The sequence below is a fragment of the Cinclus cinclus genome, chromosome 20 (genome assembly GCF_963662255.1).
Source record: "Cinclus cinclus chromosome 20, bCinCin1.1, whole genome shotgun sequence".
Classification (NCBI taxonomy): domain Eukaryota; kingdom Metazoa; phylum Chordata; class Aves; order Passeriformes; family Cinclidae; genus Cinclus; species Cinclus cinclus.
Genome location: NC_085065.1, coordinates 9,737,384 through 9,754,513, shown reverse-complemented (window position 1 = coordinate 9,754,513; position 17,130 = coordinate 9,737,384). Strand labels below are relative to the sequence as shown.

Genomic DNA, 17,130 nt, shown 5'->3' with positions numbered 1-17,130 from the left:
CAGCGGGGCGAGGGCTGCCCGGGGTTTGTGACCCGGGGGCGGCTGTGCCCTGGGGCATCTGCGCCGCTCCGGCTGAAGGGAGGCAGCGCTGGAAGCAGGGATGGAGGGCACGGTCCTGCTGCTGCCGGGCCGGGGACAGGGAGCTGGCAGGGAGGGAAGGTGTGCGTTTCCATGGGTGACACCGGGAAACTCGGTGCGTGTGAGTGAGCGTGTGAAGGGAGGCGGCTGCCGTGTGTGAGACTGTGTGAGGGGCTGCTGTGTCTGCGTGGGCATGGAGGGCTGAGAGGAGCCGGGGTGTGTGCAGCGCTGCGAGGGGAACCTCTGCGGGTGTGAGAGAAAGTGAGAGGGGACCTCCTGTGTGTGCGTGAGGGCATCTTCTGTCTGCGAGAAGGGAACATCTACGTGTGAGTGTGGGGGAGAAAGAGAGAGAGGGAAACTGAGAGGGGAGATTCTGTGTGTGTGTTTTAGGGGAACCTCTGAGCGTGCGCTTGTGGAGACAGCGAGGGGAGGTTTTGTGTGTGCGAGGGAAGCCTGTGGAGGTGAATGTGGGAGAGAGAGAGAAGGGAACCGGTGTGTGCGTGAGTGGAACCGGTGCGTTTTGGGGAGAGCCGGTGTGTGCGTCTGTGTGTCTGTGTGTGAGGGAGCCCCGCTGTACATGACGGTGTGTGCGGGAGCCCCGGTGTGCGTGTCTGTGTGTCTGTGTGTGCGGGAGCCCCGGTGCGTGGAGCTGGAGCTGACGAGGGCCAGGAGGTGCGGCCGTCCCGCCCCTCCATTCTCCCCCGGCTCTCCCCGGCGGGGGCGGCCCCGCGCCCGCCCCGCCCCGGCCGGGGGCTCGCTCGCTCAGCCGCGGGCGGAGCAGCCGGCGAGAGGGCTCGGGATCCTCCTCCGCTCCGACGTCAGGCTGGGAGCGGGAGGCAGCGCCCAGCGCCGCCGTTGCCAGAGACTCGGCGGCCGCCGGACGGGGCGGACGTCGGGGCGGCGACTCCCGGAGCGGCGGGGGGTGGGGAGGAGGCGCTATGGCCGACGTGTTCCCGGGCTCCGAGCCCGGCGCAGACCCGGAGGCGGCGCGGCGCTTCGCTCGCAAGGGCGCCCTGAGGCAGAAGAACGTGCACGAGGTGAAGGAGCACAAATTCATCGCGCGCTTCTTCAAGCAGCCCACCTTCTGCAGCCACTGCACCGACTTCATCTGGTGAGAGCCCGGGGAGCGCGTCCCGCTCCCCCCCCCCCCCGCCCCCCCAGCGCCCGCCGCCGCCCGGGCCCGCTCCGCCGCGGGGGATTCCCCGCCTCGGGCAGCCCCGGCTCCGGTGAGCCGCCGTGCCTGCCCTGCCTTCCATTCCTCGCCCACCCGCCGCGTTCCCGGGCAGCCGAGTCCCGGTGTCGCCGCTCTCGCCGGGGCCGGGCAGGTGACCCCGCTGGGGGTGACCCCCGGTGTCACCTCGCCGCCCCGGCGCTGTCGCATCTCCCTCCCGGCGGGCTGTGTGCGGCTGCCGCTGCTCGGGGGGCCCGGGGCTGGGCGCACCCCGTTTTCGGTGTAGGGGGAGCCCCCAAACTTGTCGGCGCTCGGGGGTTCGCGGGGACCATCAGGGTCTGGAGCCCCGCGCTGGGGCCATCGCTTCCCACGTGGTCCGGAGCTGTGTTTCTCACCGCTTGTCCCCGGGTTCTGCTCGGCGGGGCTGAGCTGCGGGAGCTCGGCCAGGCACGGCCGCGCTGGGACGGAAGGTGCCCGTGTCAGACCGGGGCGTTGCTGGGTGACAAAGCTTGGGTCACCCAGCTCCTGGTCAGTGCCTGCCCCGCTCCCTCCTGCTGCCGAGGAAAGGGAGGGGTGCTTTTTTTGTCAGAGAAGGGCTCCTGCGCGAAAGGGCAGGAAAAACTCCCTACCAACACCCTCAGTACTAAACTGGTAGGGAAAAATACACCCATGGGTTCGTGCCGTGCCGGGGCAGGGCGGCAGCTCCGCGGAGGCCGGGCCGTTCTGCGCCCCGTGCGAGGAGCGGCGGCCCCGGGCTCGGCAGGAGCCGGGAGAGCCTCGGGAGTCCTGGGTGTGCGGGGATGGGGTCCTGGGTGTGCGGGGATGGGGTCCTGGGTGTGCGGGGATGGGGTCCTGTGGGTGCGGGGTCGGGGTCCTGTGTCTGCTGTTTGTGCAGCACAAACAGCTCGGGATTCCCCTCCTTCGCCTCGCTCCAGCCCTGCTCCGCTGCTCAAGTTTGTACTGCAGCTCTGGGTGCCGAAAGATAGAGCTGTGATTTATTTTGGCCAAAGTTGTGAAAGGGTCTGCACGCAGCTGGCTCTGTGTCCGTGTCACTCTTCTTGCTCTTTTTATGTGTGTTTATGTGTCTGGACACGGAGCTTTTTTATGTACGTTTATGTGTCTGGACACGGACCTTTTCCTTCCTCCGTCTTCCTCTGCTTGCATGCTGAAGCAAAGACTGCGCTAGTGCCAGAAACCATTGAAATATATTCGCAGAGTAAGGAAGGAACGCTGACATGGTAGTCTGTACAAGAAACAAGTCAAATTTCTGAGTTTTTCTTTATTTTTTTTTCTTTTTTTGGGGGGGGGGGGAACAAACAAACAAACAAAAAAAAAACAAAACAAAAAAATCCGTGAAGTTTGATATGGTAAAAGTGAGAGACTTTCAGAAACTGCTTCAAAGTTAATCTAAACCAGAATGGGTTGGAGGTGTGAAAAGCCGCTGCAGGGCTCTTGCCGAGCGGTGTTTGTGCTCACAAGCAGCACAATTATAAAACAAAGCAGAGCTCTGTTGCGAATGACAAGGTGGATTTGGAATTGAAATAGTGGCTGTGGCTGACAGGTGGCAAGAGCGACTGTGCTTACTGAGCCTGGGGAAGCTCTTCACATTTCTTAGAAGAGCATCTGACACCTCAAAAACTTGTTTCGTGTTCCCATTTGGAGATCGGCCACTCTCGAACAACCATCATACACCACTGAAAGTGTTTCCAAAATGACTTGTGTCAATTAACAGTGATGTGAATGATGTAAAGAACAGTAAACACAACCTTTCAGTGAACTATAATCTTTATAAATAGATTCTTTCCCTTCAGCAGGTAATATTTACTAAGGTGGTTTAGTGCCTCCTTATCCTCTTCAGCAACTTTCACTTCTCCACTTTGGTTCTGGAGTGTTGATATTTTAAAAAAGACTTTTAACTTAAAAGTTAAGTTGTAACTGCTCAGGGAGTGGAATGGGCTGTGGCTCTGCAGGGTTCAGCTCAGACCCCGAGGAACAGCCCTATTTTTTGAGTAGATAGAAAAAGTATATTTACAAATAAGTCTGTTTCAAAGCATTAAAAATTTTGTCAAGTCTGTTTCATACTCTAAGTCCCGCCATCAGCTTTCCTGCCATTGCATTTCCACACTTCTAGCTTCTGAGTTTTGTGAAGGTGATTCGTAACAGCATCAGAATGACAGTATAGGCACATGTACTGCCAAATAAATAATTCGATTTTTCTACTGGCTTTCCTAGTTTAGGTTTGCTTATAGTAACAAGAAGTAGCAACTTGTGCCTAGAAATGGAGAGAAATGCTCTAAGCTGTGTCATTTCAGCTTCCACCTGAAGGAACAGTGAAGGTTATGTCTCTTCCATAAAGAAATAAATTCAAAAAGTGGAGAAATTGTTGATTTTTTTTTTTTAAGAAACCATTTCCATGAAGTTGATAATTAAGCTGCATGTTGTTAATTGCACACAGCTTCTCCAGCTCATGGCTCTTGTCTGTTTGTGTTTGAGTGTGAGCAGCTCCAGCTCTCCAGATGAAAAACAGGCTGCAGAGAAAAAGGCAGAGAAATGTTTATAGGCAAGATACTCAAAACAGTTATTTTTGTGGGAAGAGAATGTTAGATGCTTCCAGATAAACAAATAAATCCCCAGCAGTGGAGTTTGCCAGAGGTACAGAACGTGTTGGAACTCTGGATACCACTGTCATTGTATTCATTGCAGAACTGTTGCACACACATTTGTATTTTGTTATGGAAATGGAACAAGGAACGTGGAGAAAATCAGTAGGAAAATCAGGGGCCTGTCTCCTCATCTGTGTTGAAACAAGCAAAACTTTTCGCCTGCCTGCTTTCCATACCGCAAACGGCTGGACTCTAGCTAGCTGAGCCTCACAACAGCAGCCTGTAATCCCAAAATTTGGATGAAACCCCGAGTCTGGTTTGTTTTATGTGCCTTTGCTGGAACTTGGAATATTTTACGTGGCTGTTAAGTATACATGTGGCATTAAATGAGTTGAAATATTATGCAGCAATCACAGATGATGTTAATTGTAGATCCAAAATAGCTTGTAAAATAATAATAATAAAAAAATTGTTGCCAGAAGCTGAAATTACATAGCTGGTGACAGCTATTGTTCTCTGCTTTAAAATGGGTGGGCTGGTCTGTGTTGTGTATTCAAAAATCTGTTGCTGTCGTAGCAAAACCTGAAGTAATTTAATATGAAGCTATTTTTATGTTTTTAGAGATCACTGAGTAGAAATTAAAACCAAACATACTAAGGCAGTTTTTTCCTTCTTTATGCAGGGGATTTGGGAAGCAAGGATTCCAGTGCCAAGGTAAGCCACAGCCACTTTGCTGGCACACTGAGGTGGTTGCACCTTATTTTAAAGGTACCCAAAACGTGCCAGCAGCAAGAGAGAAACAGTCCTGGAAAAACAAAGCAAGCATCATTGCCTATGTCAAGTCTAAAAGAAGACAATTATTCAATTAAATAATTGATATTTACATAATTTTCATTGAACAATCAAGTAACTGTTCATACGGTAATAATATAAAAAGTTGATGGGGTTTTTTTTAATCCTAGTACAGTAAATATCATATAATCTGTATGATTCTAACTTTTCATGGAAATAATCTGTGCAATTTAGCTTTGCAGAGATCATTTTTCTCATCAGAAGCTCTTGTCTGTGTGGGCGTTTTGGAAAATGGATTCACATTTTAGTCATATGGCTTCTTTTCATAACCCCAAGTCCCTGGTTTTCATTTTCATACAATGCATGTTCAGGAGGACCTTTGGCTTTAACTCTGTATTAGGACAAGAGAATTCTGTCTTACATAATACTGAATTACAAGAAAGTGATTTTATACAGGTGGATTTTTCTGATTTAATAAACCTGCTAATGCTGAGAAAATGTAAACTGCTGTAGCACAACTGTAAATGCTGTGTTCTCACAGCCTGTATTTCTGCCAAATACTTATCATTATTTAGCATTTAATCATGAAATAACCACACCCAACTGGTGCAGGTTTTTTCTTTTGTCATATATTTGCTTAATTAGGATGAGTCTTTTTGTTGTCCCTCTCACTTCCTCACCTTCTCCCTGTCACTTCTGTTGCAGCTGCATGTTGTGTACTCATTAGTTGGCCTTTTCCTTCTTCCTTTCATGGCATTTCTGATGGGTATTTGCTCTTGTCTTAGACCACATTTGACTCTCCTGGACATTGCTTTTACTTAGCAGTTAGGGAAATTATGGATTCTGTGGGATTTTTGTGAAAGTTGATGTGAACTGATGCTTCCTGAAATTAAACCTCTCAGAAAGTGGATGTCAAAGACTGATACCTTTTTAAAATTTATGATAAATAAGTTTTTTTTTCTGCAAGTTGAGCCTTGCAGAGACACACAGCATTTCCTGATGGAGGTAAGCAGACATCCATGATTCTTCCTCTGTGCCCCAAAACGTTAGTATTAAATTTTGTAGATATCCTCCAGTTTTTTCCTACCTATCCCATCCAAAGCAGTGCTGTAGATGAGTGTGCAGTGCTTAGGTGGTAATTGAGTGGCATTTCCTCAGTCTCATTCAGGATAGCTCAGTGGTTCCTAGTTCAGGAATTATTTAGAGGTTCATTACAGATTTCTGTTGGTATACAGGAAATAATGGGGGCTGAATTTAAATGGTGCAGTTATCCAGCTCACCTTTTGCAGTTTGCACAGTGTTTGCTTTCTCCTGTCTCCCAGCTGGGAGCTCAGACTGGGCAGGATCCCCTGGGCTGGCCTGGCAGCTCATCTCCAGGGGTTTGGATTCTCTGCCTGGAATTCCTTCTACCATCATAATTCTGGTGAGCCAGGAACAGCTCAGCTGCTGAGGACTGATCTGTACAAAGCCAGCTGAAGTTCTGGATTCAGTCTTGTTTCCCCTGCAGTACCATTAATGTACACAACCAAGAGTAAAAGCAGCAGAGCAGCTCTTTTTATTTTAAATTGTCTCAGAAGTGATACTTTTTAGGAATCTAAATATGTTCAAACTTGGCTTTGGTCTGTATCAGAGCAAGAATCTACATTTTTCTCTTTAGAGACTGTTGTATCCAGTGGTTTTGTCTGTGTTCTTGGTCAAAATCTCTGAAAAATATTCTGCTTCTACATGGTTTGTAGCAAGCTGTTGTTTGTGTACTATTAAGTTTAAGCAATGGGGTTTTTAATAATCATTCCTTAAAATTTCATTCAAAATCAAAGAGTTCGTACTCTTGGAATAATACTCTTGAAAAATAGAACTTCCATTATAAAGCTGAGCCACTGAATCAATGGTTTTTTTTTTTCCAGTTCAACTTTCTGAAGCTTCTGTCTAAAAAGTCACCAGCTAAAGCTGGAAAGCCAAATTAGTGATCAAAATTACTGAGAACATGAGGAATTAAAACCAAAAGGTAGACTGCAGGAAAAAACCCCCTAATTTCCATAATGAAGTGAGTGTCTTTACAGAAAAGAGTGACAGATGGAGAATAAAATGGAGTTTTCAGTATGCCATGAAGGGAACAATATTGCAGTAACAGCTCTTAGCATGGCTGGAGTTCTTGGTCCATCGTGTTCCCATTATAAAAAGCCTTTTCTGCTCTGCTTTCAAGAGTGTTGTAAAATCTCCCAGTAGACAAGAACTTGATCTCAGGCAGAATTCAGAGCTGTGGCTTTTGTTATTTCCAAAGTTGTGGCCTTTGATACCAAGGGGACGAGGAAGGCCCACAACAGTCACACACCACACTCAAATGATGTTTCTACTATAAAAAACTGCAATTCTATCAATATTTGCACTAGAGTTGTTTAATTAAAAAGGTCTTAGGTAGTTTTAAGTATTGCAGCAAACATAGTATGTTTTAACATCTTTTTAAAACTTGCATTAAAAAAGCACCGCACAAAATAGTCCTGGTTTTATTTTTAAGAGAAGCCCTAAAAAGAAGGTATTTTTATTTAATATTTTAATATAAATTTTATTAAAATTGAAACATTGACAAGTTAATTGAAAATTAACTTGTATGTTATCACTTTGGTTTTCAGATTTTGATGCCCATTTCTGTTGTAGTGTTCAGCTTCAGCATTACATGAGGACGTTTAAATGAGCTCTTCGGAGTTGAAGAGAATTATTTCAATTTATTATCCTAAACCATTTTGCAGGATAATTTTTTTCCACCTTATATTTTTGTGGGATCTTGATGAATTTGCAAAAGACAGCAAATTAAATTTTGGTGTGGTTTTAAGGCCCTGAATGTGACAGAGGGTTAGGTGCAATTGCATTATTACCACACAAATGCTCAGCAAGGGACAGTCCACATCCTAAGTAGTTTGTCTTTCCTAATGGGTGCATTTTAACGTGGCTGCTGAATATTCCAGCAAACAGGACCTCAGAAAGGCTGCTCAGGTTTGCAGCCACGAGCTGGGATGTGTTAGTTCATGGAGAGGAGGCAGAATTGTGCTGCACGATTGGAAAGAAATTTCGTAGAGAAGGGGGTTGGGCATCACAAAGTAGCAGTGGAAAATGGTTTTTTGGCCATGTGTGGTTTTGAAAATGAACTTGAAAGACTTCAGCTGGATTAATGTTCTCCTTGGGATAGGATTCAGGAAGAATTTCTTCGCAGGAAGGGTGGTGAGGCATTGGAAGGGGCTGCCCATGGAGATTTGGAGTCTCCATCCCTGGAGGTGTCTGAGGAATAACTGGATGGGGGCTCAGTTTTCTGGGCTGGTGACAAGGTGGGGACTGCTCACAGGTTGGACTCGATGGTCTGGGAGGTCTTTTCCAAGCTCAGTGATTCTGGGATTCTATGAAATTTTTATTCCTGTTATTAGAAAGCATTTTGCAGGTTGATATTTGTGGTTTGTTGTTGATTTATAGAAATGTGAAGCATTTTAAATATTGTGCTTATGAAACAGGAGTTCTCATTCTGCTGTCTCGCTTTTGCTGTTTGCTGTTGATCTTGTCTGTGGCAGTGCAAACATGATGGGAGGATTATTCCAGGGAGTTTTGGCTTTGTTTTGTTTTCCTACATTGTCAAGCAGGCCAGCAAGCTGTCTGTAGCACTGAAAGCTTTCCTCTGATGTGCACCTGGAAATACTGCAAGAGTAGTGTAAAAAACTGAATAATTTAAACCTTTTTCAATCTGCCACAGCATGAAAGCTCCTCTTTTGAGACACCAGACTTTAAATTAAGCAAGCAATTAAGTTAAATTTTGGCTTTATCATTCTTGTGATAGACTGTTAGACTCTGAGAGTAACCTATACTTTTTTCTTTCTGTTGGATTTGTAAGAAACATTTTTCTGATGAGCAGAGATCAACAAATAGGAGCTCACTAAGATGTGAGGAACAAATATTGTAGAACATGTATTTATGTAGGTTTAGAGGTTGTTTTAAGTTCAGCACTGAAGGCTCAGCACACTTCCTCAGGGCAAAATATTTTTAGTTACAGTAATATAAATGTGATCAGCTTGTGTTTCTGATTAAGGGTCTGTTGTTAATTCTCTCCTAAATGGTCAAAATTTGTAGTTATTAACAGCAAGTTTTGCCTCTTTTACATGGTTGCTGCAGGCTTTACTGAAGTGCAAAATTCTGCTGTAGTTCATCTGTGAAATACATTTGGCTTGAGGAATGATGAGCTAAGGAAGAGTTTCATGTTTGTTTCCTAATTTGCATAAATAAAAATTAGAGAAATCAATTAAAGCAGATCATTATGCTTCCCTAATCTGGGCAACTATTGCTCTTTCCACTGTTTTTTCCTGTCTTCCCTCAATTTATTTTCAGATCAGTTTTCTCAGAATGTTGAATTTTACCTTCTATTGTTGTCCTAAGCTTCTTGGAACAGCTCATGCCATGCTGGGTCTGAGCTAGGCAGACTTCTGCAGCAATTCCTTCACTAAAAAGGGAAATAGGAGCATTTTATTGGTTTTTAATATTCAAATATTGTAACATTGGCTCATCAAACCAGCACTTAATTTCCTCTGCATCGTTTTCTTTTATCTGATGATTCATGACCTCTTTTCTGCAACAAAAAGACTAAAAAAACCCCTGGTGCCACCTAATTTTAAAATCACGTATTTTCATTGAAAATGTTGTATTAAAGGTCTGTGTAGTGATTTGGTTGAGAAACTTAATTTTTAATGCTCTGTGATCTGAAGATTTGAACCAGTGAAAACTGACCACTTCCAACCTGGTTGACACAGAGTTTTCATCAATCCTCAGTGCTGATGTATTTTTAGTAGAAGCAGCACCACTTATTCTTTTTTTGTGTATAGAACAAGGCTTAATTCTTGGTTTTCAACCCTGATGGCTATGTTTCCCCTACAGTTTCTTCTTCCTTTTACAATCTTCATTTTCCTTTGTAACCTAAGAAAGAAAAATCTATTGCATTGCTGTGTTGCTTCTCATAAAGATAATTTGTCTTCCTTACTTGGAAGTGTTTTTTGCCAAGGGGTAGACAAGACACAAAGCAAGTCCCCCTTTCTGTGCCAGAACTGCTGCTCTTGTATCATTATCATTTTTGTGGTGAGATGGGGTATTACAGACCAGGGCTTGAACAATGTGGGTGTTTTCTTTTGTGCTCTTTGTATTATTTATTAGTCATGTGCTGCAGTTTACATTAACTAATGTTGCTGTAAGCCTGAGATTGAGAAACTAATTCCGTGGAAGGCTGTGACTGTGGAGCTTGAAAGTCGGCGTGAAATCTTCTGAAATGGGAGCTCAGTAAAAATACACTTCCAGCAGCTGCCTTGTTAATGTATTTTCATGTGCATAACTTGGAGGTATCTGTTCAAAAATGGAACCCCCCCAGAGCAAAGCCCGGTTACACACACTCCCCAAAAAAATCACAAACTGAAACAAAATTAAATAAACAGCACCTGGAAGCATAAATTGTATCTGCACAGTTTCCATGATTCCTCTCTCTTCTTTGTTTTTTCCATTGGCCTTTTGCCCTCAGCCTGATCTGTGGACTGTGTATTTCTGGACCCCTTCTCAAAGGGCAGTAATTTTACTGATCTGCAGATAATTTGACATACACAGATAAGATGCTTGTTGTGCATTTGTCTTGTCAGCTTCTATTTATTGTTCCTCCCCTCCTTTGGCTGTCCTTACTTTTGCAACATCTGACCCATTTTATGAGGAAATATGGTTCTGTTAATTGCTGATGCCTTTGAAAGTTGAGATTCTCTTCCTAATTCTGCAGGTGAACTCTGAGAGATCTTTGAAAAATCGCCCATGTTCCGAGTTTTTCCTGAGAACAGCAGTGATGGGTGAAACTCCTGAGTCCTAATGAGCGCAGACACATCAGTGCTGGTTCAGATCAGGAGAGCTCTTTGGAGATGTGTATCCCAGTCATCCCAGCTTTGTGTTGCTGGGTGGTCCCTGGAGCATGGAACTTGCTTTTTCTTTGGGTGCTACAGGGCAGGTGCTGGAGGGCTTTGGCTCCTGAATCCCACTGCAGCTCATCAGACATAAAAGCCCTGAAATGGAGAGCTTCGTTCACAGCATTTTTCTCTGCAGATGTGTTCCTGTTGTAGCATAGCCTGACAATGCAGATGTGTAGGTTCTGCTTTCAGCCATTGCCTTCTGTGCTGGGAGGGGGATTTGTTGTCCCTGAGCTGGGTAGAAGGGGCAGCAGGACATATGTGTCAGGACAGAGAAGGTGTCTCTGTTTGTGTTGGTGAGGATTCCTTGCTGCTACAATCACGTACATTCACAAAAATTCAATATATTGGATAGATCAGGATGAGTCACCATTCCTGGAGGGATTTAAAGATGTGGATGTGGCACCTGGGGACATGGTTTAGTGGTGGCATTAGCAGTGTTAAGGGTTGGACTCTCTGATCACCAGGGTCTGCAGTGATAGGACTGAAGGAGGGCAGGTTTAGATTAGAAATTGGGAAGAAATTCTTCCCTAAAAGGGTGGGGAGGCCTGGCACAGGGTGCCCAGAGCAGCTGTGGCTGCCTTTGGATCCCTGGCAGTGTCCCAGGCCAGGCTGGACAGGTCTTGGAGCACCTTGAGACAGTGGGAGGTGTCCCTGCCCATGGCAGGGGATGCCGCTGGATGGGATTTAAGGTCCCTCCAAGCCAAATCATTCAATTCCATGATTATTTGCAGGCCTTCTCCAGCCTAAATGATTCTGTGACTCTCAATGCTCAATATATAATTAACTGTATAATTCACTCAACACTGAACAGGACAGTAAAATAAATAAATATGGCATTGTACTCCTGTTTTTCTAGAAAACTTCCTTGGTGATACTGTGCTCATCAAAACTCAAACGTAATTTAACCTCATCTTGCAATAAACATTTTTTTTTTCCTTATATTCCATTTCAAGAGCAAAACCATCTTCACCCTTCCCACATGCTAGCATGTGAAGTTTTGATTAGTTGCATTGGTCAGATATCCCAGCAGTGTGTTGCAGTTCAGAGACTGACTGTTCCAGTGCCCTGGGTGTAATTCCATGAAGCTCTTCAGTTTCTAATTGAACATGTGGGGGTGATAGCTCATCCCAAGTTGACAGATAAACCAGTTTGAGGCCTGGGCAATTTAAAGTTTGGCGTATTCTTTATTTTTCTCTCTTCCTTGGTGTAATCCTGCACATCAGCTGCTGGTACTCATCCACATATGGTGTTCATTTTATACAAGATTTTTTTGTGGATGCCATGAGCAGAATTTAATGAAATGTTGGAAAGAAAGTTGCAGGAGATGAAGAAAACAGATTTCCCTGTTGGGATGCATCGGTAATTTTTTCTTTTATGTTTGCTTTTGTGGGTTGTTTCTCTTTAGGGTGAGAGGTAAAAATAATAAGTTATTTAATAAATTCTTTAGGCTTAGTTCCTCAGCTTCTTCATCTGCAGTAGAACGTGTCAAAGTCTAAGAGAGGAGGACTCTCTTGTGTATAATTAATAACAAGAACTACCCTGTAAGTGTTTTTAAATTCTCATGAATGCTGAACATTTCAATTCTAACTGTTTCCAGCGGTGCCTGTTGAAGGCTTGCAGAGGCTGGGAGTGCTTGGAGCTTGTTATCAGCTGATAACTTTTCAATTGCAGCTATTTATGAATAATGCCTTCCATAAATGTGATTCATAACTGTTATCTTCTAAGTCAGGCAGCCAAACACGTGCATATATAACTTTTTGTGCATTTCAGTGTCATTTACTCTGGTTTCTTAATTAAAATGTGATTTACATGAAGTTTGTTTGTTTGTTTGGTCTTTTTTGCAATTATGTAATATAGACTATAAGGTACTGCAGGCACATAGATCTTTTTTCCAGCTTATCTTCTAGTTGACTTAGTTTAGATTTTGAAATAACATTATTGTATTAATTAGTCTTTTTATCATATGAGCTTTATTTGAAGTCTGGAATGTGTCCTTATAAATGTAGAGGTCTACTGGGATTATTATTTTTATCTGTCCTCTCTAGTTTACGAAATTTCCTTTTATTTATCATTTAGACTGGTACAGAAACACACTTTTTGAATTAAGTGTAAATTCATCCAGAAACACCAAAATATAGTCATTGTTGCTCTTAGTTTGCTGCTTTTTAGTTTTTAAAATTAAGCTGCAAAAGTCTTAATGCTTGTCTTTATACAGTGGCCTGTGAAGGTTTAGAAGATCTATTCATCATTTGCAATCACAAATAGATGTTTTGCCACTTCCAGAAGTGTCAGTGGATGGACAGTGATCAACACAAATTGCATATTCAAGGTTTCATTTGCCTTTGTAATTGTCAAGTTTTCTTCTTTTAGCTAAGAAAATAGCTCATATTTAAAAAAGGGTGTTTTTTAACTAGAGTTGCAGCTATTCCTCCTGATTTGTCATTAACTTCAATTAAAAGGTTTGTATACAGGTCTTAGTATTGTATACACTGCAAGCATTTCCATATAGTCAAATGAAGCTTGTAATTTATTCTGAAGGAGAATTCTATGAGAATTCAATATTTTTATCCCTCTAAATGATCCTTACACTGATGACACAATTAAATATTGGTGGCAATTTATTTTGCCATTTTCAGATATAAAATCTACAAGAATCAGATGTTTAGAGATTGGGTTCTGTATGCCTGGGTTTTGAAACCAGGATGTGTATGACAGTGTCTACTTAGAGTATGTTTTAAAAGGATTAGTGACTCAAAAGAGGCTCAAACACTGACCTTCCTTTTTTTTTTTTTTTTTTTTTCTGCTAAGGGACAATAAATATGGCAAGGCATGGACTGTAGATAGAAATTCTTGTTTTGAAGAGTGCTGAAGGTTATTCCCAATGTAACTCTCTTCCCAAAGAACAGATACTTCACTCTTCCTTTTCCTTTTAAATTATCAGCATTTTTAACTTCCCTGGAATGTGTGCTGAATGTGGTATTTCAGCTCCTTAGTAAACAAGCCATTATTCATGTACAAGGAGGAGTTGGAATAATACTTTTTCTTCTTTCAGCTTCTAGTCTGCGTGGGTTTATTATTTTGGTTTTTACTGAGCAGAACTAGCCAGAATCCACCTCAAAGTATTCCTGTTTTCAAGAAATTGGGCTTTAATACTAAAAAAAAAGAAGGTGAATGTTTATGTTTGAGAAATAATCCTTATTTTATGCAAAGTCGTTGTTTACATCAGTGTTTTATTGGGTTTAAGTTTCTTTGTTTCTTAAGGCACTGCTGTTGGGAAAAATCCCCCTCATAGTTATTTTTGCTCCTCTGTCACCCTGTGTGCATTTCCTTGGCACCTCCTGATTTCCTGGGAGAGGTGTTACCTGCTTCTGTTCCCTAGATCCTCTTACCTGAAATACTTTTCCATTTCTTGCATCTGGGCTTTGATCCCCAGAGGATTTTTGTGTGTCTGAAGGTGACACCCTGTGAGGTGCTGACAGGTTCTGGGCAGCTCCACTTCTCTCCTCTTCCAGAATTGCATAAAATAGATTTCAGCCTAACAATTCCCTGAACTTGCCCCCATAAAAAATGTTACAAAATAATGATAAGCATAGAAACAGACTAAGCAGCAGAGTTTATTGTAAAGCGTATATACACTTATTTCCATGTTCTTCTATTGTGACAGGTTAGCTGATTGAATCTGTGATGTGTTGTAAAATTAGAGTTTGGACTGTTCCTACCTTGTTTGCAAACTTTAATTAAATTTGAGATTATTCCTTGTGTGTCAGTTTCATATCTTCCTTTTTTTGTCATCAGCTTTTGAAAATGATATCTTCTGGATGTAATTTTGTAGAGTGAAACTTCTCAGTTAAAACAAGTGATGTGGATGCAGTAGAAAGCAATAGGTAGATTCCTCTGGGTGGGTGTTTTTCAGTTCTGCTCTATATATGTGCCATTGAGACAAATGCTGCAGCGTTACAGAAAGAATGGAGAAAAAGGTAGTTTTACTTATGGTCTGTTTCAAATAGTTTAATGCCTAGATATTGCTCAGAATTCCTTACTGAGATATCCTAAGTTGTGAACCTTTAAAACACAGTAAAAGCTCAATAAATCTTGTTGTGCAGCTTAGTTAAACTGTATTTTATGGTGTTTTTAATGCAGTATATGGCCAGGAGAAGTACACAACTGTAGCAGTTGCCCAAAGACCCTGGGGAATATTGTGTTTTGTTAAATATGTAAACTTCCCAAGGTATCATTCTTAGCCTAATATATCAGTGAGAAAAGGTGGTGTATTTTTAATGGTAATTTATTTCTTTGTGTTCACAGAACCATAGAATGGTTTTTGGCTGGAAGAGACCTTAAAGCCCATCCAGTGCTACCCCTGCCATGGCAGGGACACCTCCCACTGTCCCAGGTGCTCCAAACCCTGTCCAGCCTGGCCTGGGACACTGCCAGGGGTCCAGGGGCAACTACAGCTGCTCTGGGCACCCTGTGCCAGGGCCTTACACCCTCACTGGGAGGAATTCCTTCCCAGTATCCCATCCACACCTCTTCTCCATAAGTTTGAAGCCTTTCCCTCTGTCCTGTCCCTCCATCCCTTGTCAAGAGTCTCTCTCCATCTTTCCTGTAGCTCCTTCAGACACTAAAGGCCACAATTAGGTCGCCCCAAAGCTTCTTTTCTCCACGCTGATCAATCCCAATTCTCCCAACCTTTCCTCCCAGCAGAGCTGCTCCATCCCTCTGACCATCTGAGTGCCTCCTCTGGACTCTCTCCAGCAGCTCCACATCCTTCCTGTGCCAGGGCCTCCAGCTCTTTGCTTGTCTGAGCCTGACCTGTGGGTTGGTACCACCAGTCTAGATCCTGCAGCATCTGTGACTGCTGTCCCTGTGCAGCAATATCCCTGATTTGCCTCGGAAAAGGAGCACTCAAAGGCTGTGTAGTCGCTGAAGAGGGTTTTGAAGTGCAAGTGGTGGAGATGTTTCAGACATTTTCCTGGGAAGCTGTATTGTTTCCTAATGGATCTGCAGTCGTTATGCCAACTGCACAGCAGGCTGTTGCATTAGAGGGTTTTACATTCTGGTGCACCCTGTGTGCTCTTGCCACTTGTTGTTTCACTGAGCAGTTCTTTTAAGTGTTTTGTTCTGCCTCAGATACCCAGGTGTGCCCGATGGAGCTGTAAAACTGGTGCCTGCCCTTGTTCTCCTACGAGGCAGCAAAGCTCATCTCTAAGATTCCTGCAAAACCCAAGTCTTGTCAGCATCTCTTGATGCTGTGTAATGAGGAACAGCTTAGTTGTCAAGTTTATATAAAGTGCTGATGATCTAATTGAGCTTGAGCTTCTTTGAACCCTTTGCAAAACTGAATTATGTTGTATATTATTAATCCTGGTACAAGGCCAGGCGTCACTTTCATTTCAGAGTATAAATGTATTATGTTACAAAGATTTAAGGCTTGTGTTTTATTCAGTACTGCACTGTCATTTTGCATGGTATCTGTGGGTTTGGGTACTTGACAGCAAATGTGCTGAATGCAAGGTCTGTCAGTGTCAGGGGCTCTCCTGAAAGCCCATCAAGCAGCAAATCCCTGGAGTCCTGGGACTGCTCAAGTACCTTGGACAGACATAATGGAGCACAAATACTCACCCGGACATCTTGTTCAATATGCCTTGTCCAGGTTTCTTGTTTTCATAAATGGACTAGAGAAGGTAATAAACCATTTTAAAGTATTTGCTAATAGAGCTATTTCTATTTTGGGAAGAGGGAGGACAAGTGCTTGTCACCGCTGCATCCCTTTCCTGGTTTCTGCAGAGGGTCTGTGACTTCAGATTCCTTTGTTTCTTGCCTGCACCCTGAGCTTCCCTGGCTCTGTGCTGGTGCTGTGCATATTTATAGTCACAGACTGCAACTGCAGCTCCTGTTTTTAAACAACCCAGGCACCATAATGGACATATAAAGTCTCAAGAGTTTTTATTGCTCCTGTCATCTCAAGTGCTTTTTGAATCCTGATTACAGAGCAATAAAATGTGGTTGGTTGGGTTAATGTGACTGACAGGAACGGGGACTCTGTGTCAGAAGGTATTGAGTGAACAAATTCATTGATGCAAGGCTGTGAATTTATGGGCATTCTGTAGCTTTGGAGTGTTGATTATATAAGTAAATGTGTAGCCTAAGATGGATGGAGGGAATAAAAGACCTCATATATCATTAATGTGTTTGGGTGGTCTAATTGGGGTTGTGCAGGTTTTTATAATGAGCTTTCTGAAAGAAGCATTGATAAATAAATTCAGTAAATTTTAATGAAGTCCTCAGCACTATCTATGAAGCTTATTTTGTAATTTAAATCAATACATTAGATAGAGTGCTAACTGTAGAACTTAGTGTAGAATTAAATTTTTAATAATTCTTGCTTTCTTGGCTTTTATTCTACTTATGCAAATACTGACCTTTAAATTCTTACTGTTGCCTGTGTTTCACTGAGCCTCACTTTGAAGGGGTGAGGGGATGTGCGTGTGTCATCTTTAAGCTTTGGTTGTAATAA

General features: G+C 43.3%; 1 protein-coding gene across 2 annotated transcripts in view; it reads left to right on the top strand.

Annotated features, from left to right (window-relative positions):
• Positions 1-1,016: 1,016 nt before the first annotated feature.
• The window catches only part of PRKCA (protein kinase C alpha), a 139,295-nt gene continuing 123,181 nt past the window's right edge, over positions 1,017-17,130 (top strand). For both annotated transcript variants that reach the window (XM_062506124.1, XM_062506123.1), the window contains exons 1-2: positions 1,017-1,189; positions 4,535-4,566. In XM_062506124.1, the coding sequence (XP_062362108.1) occupies positions 1,017-1,189; positions 4,535-4,566 (205 nt within the window). The remainder of the gene's footprint in view (positions 1,190-4,534; positions 4,567-17,130) is intronic.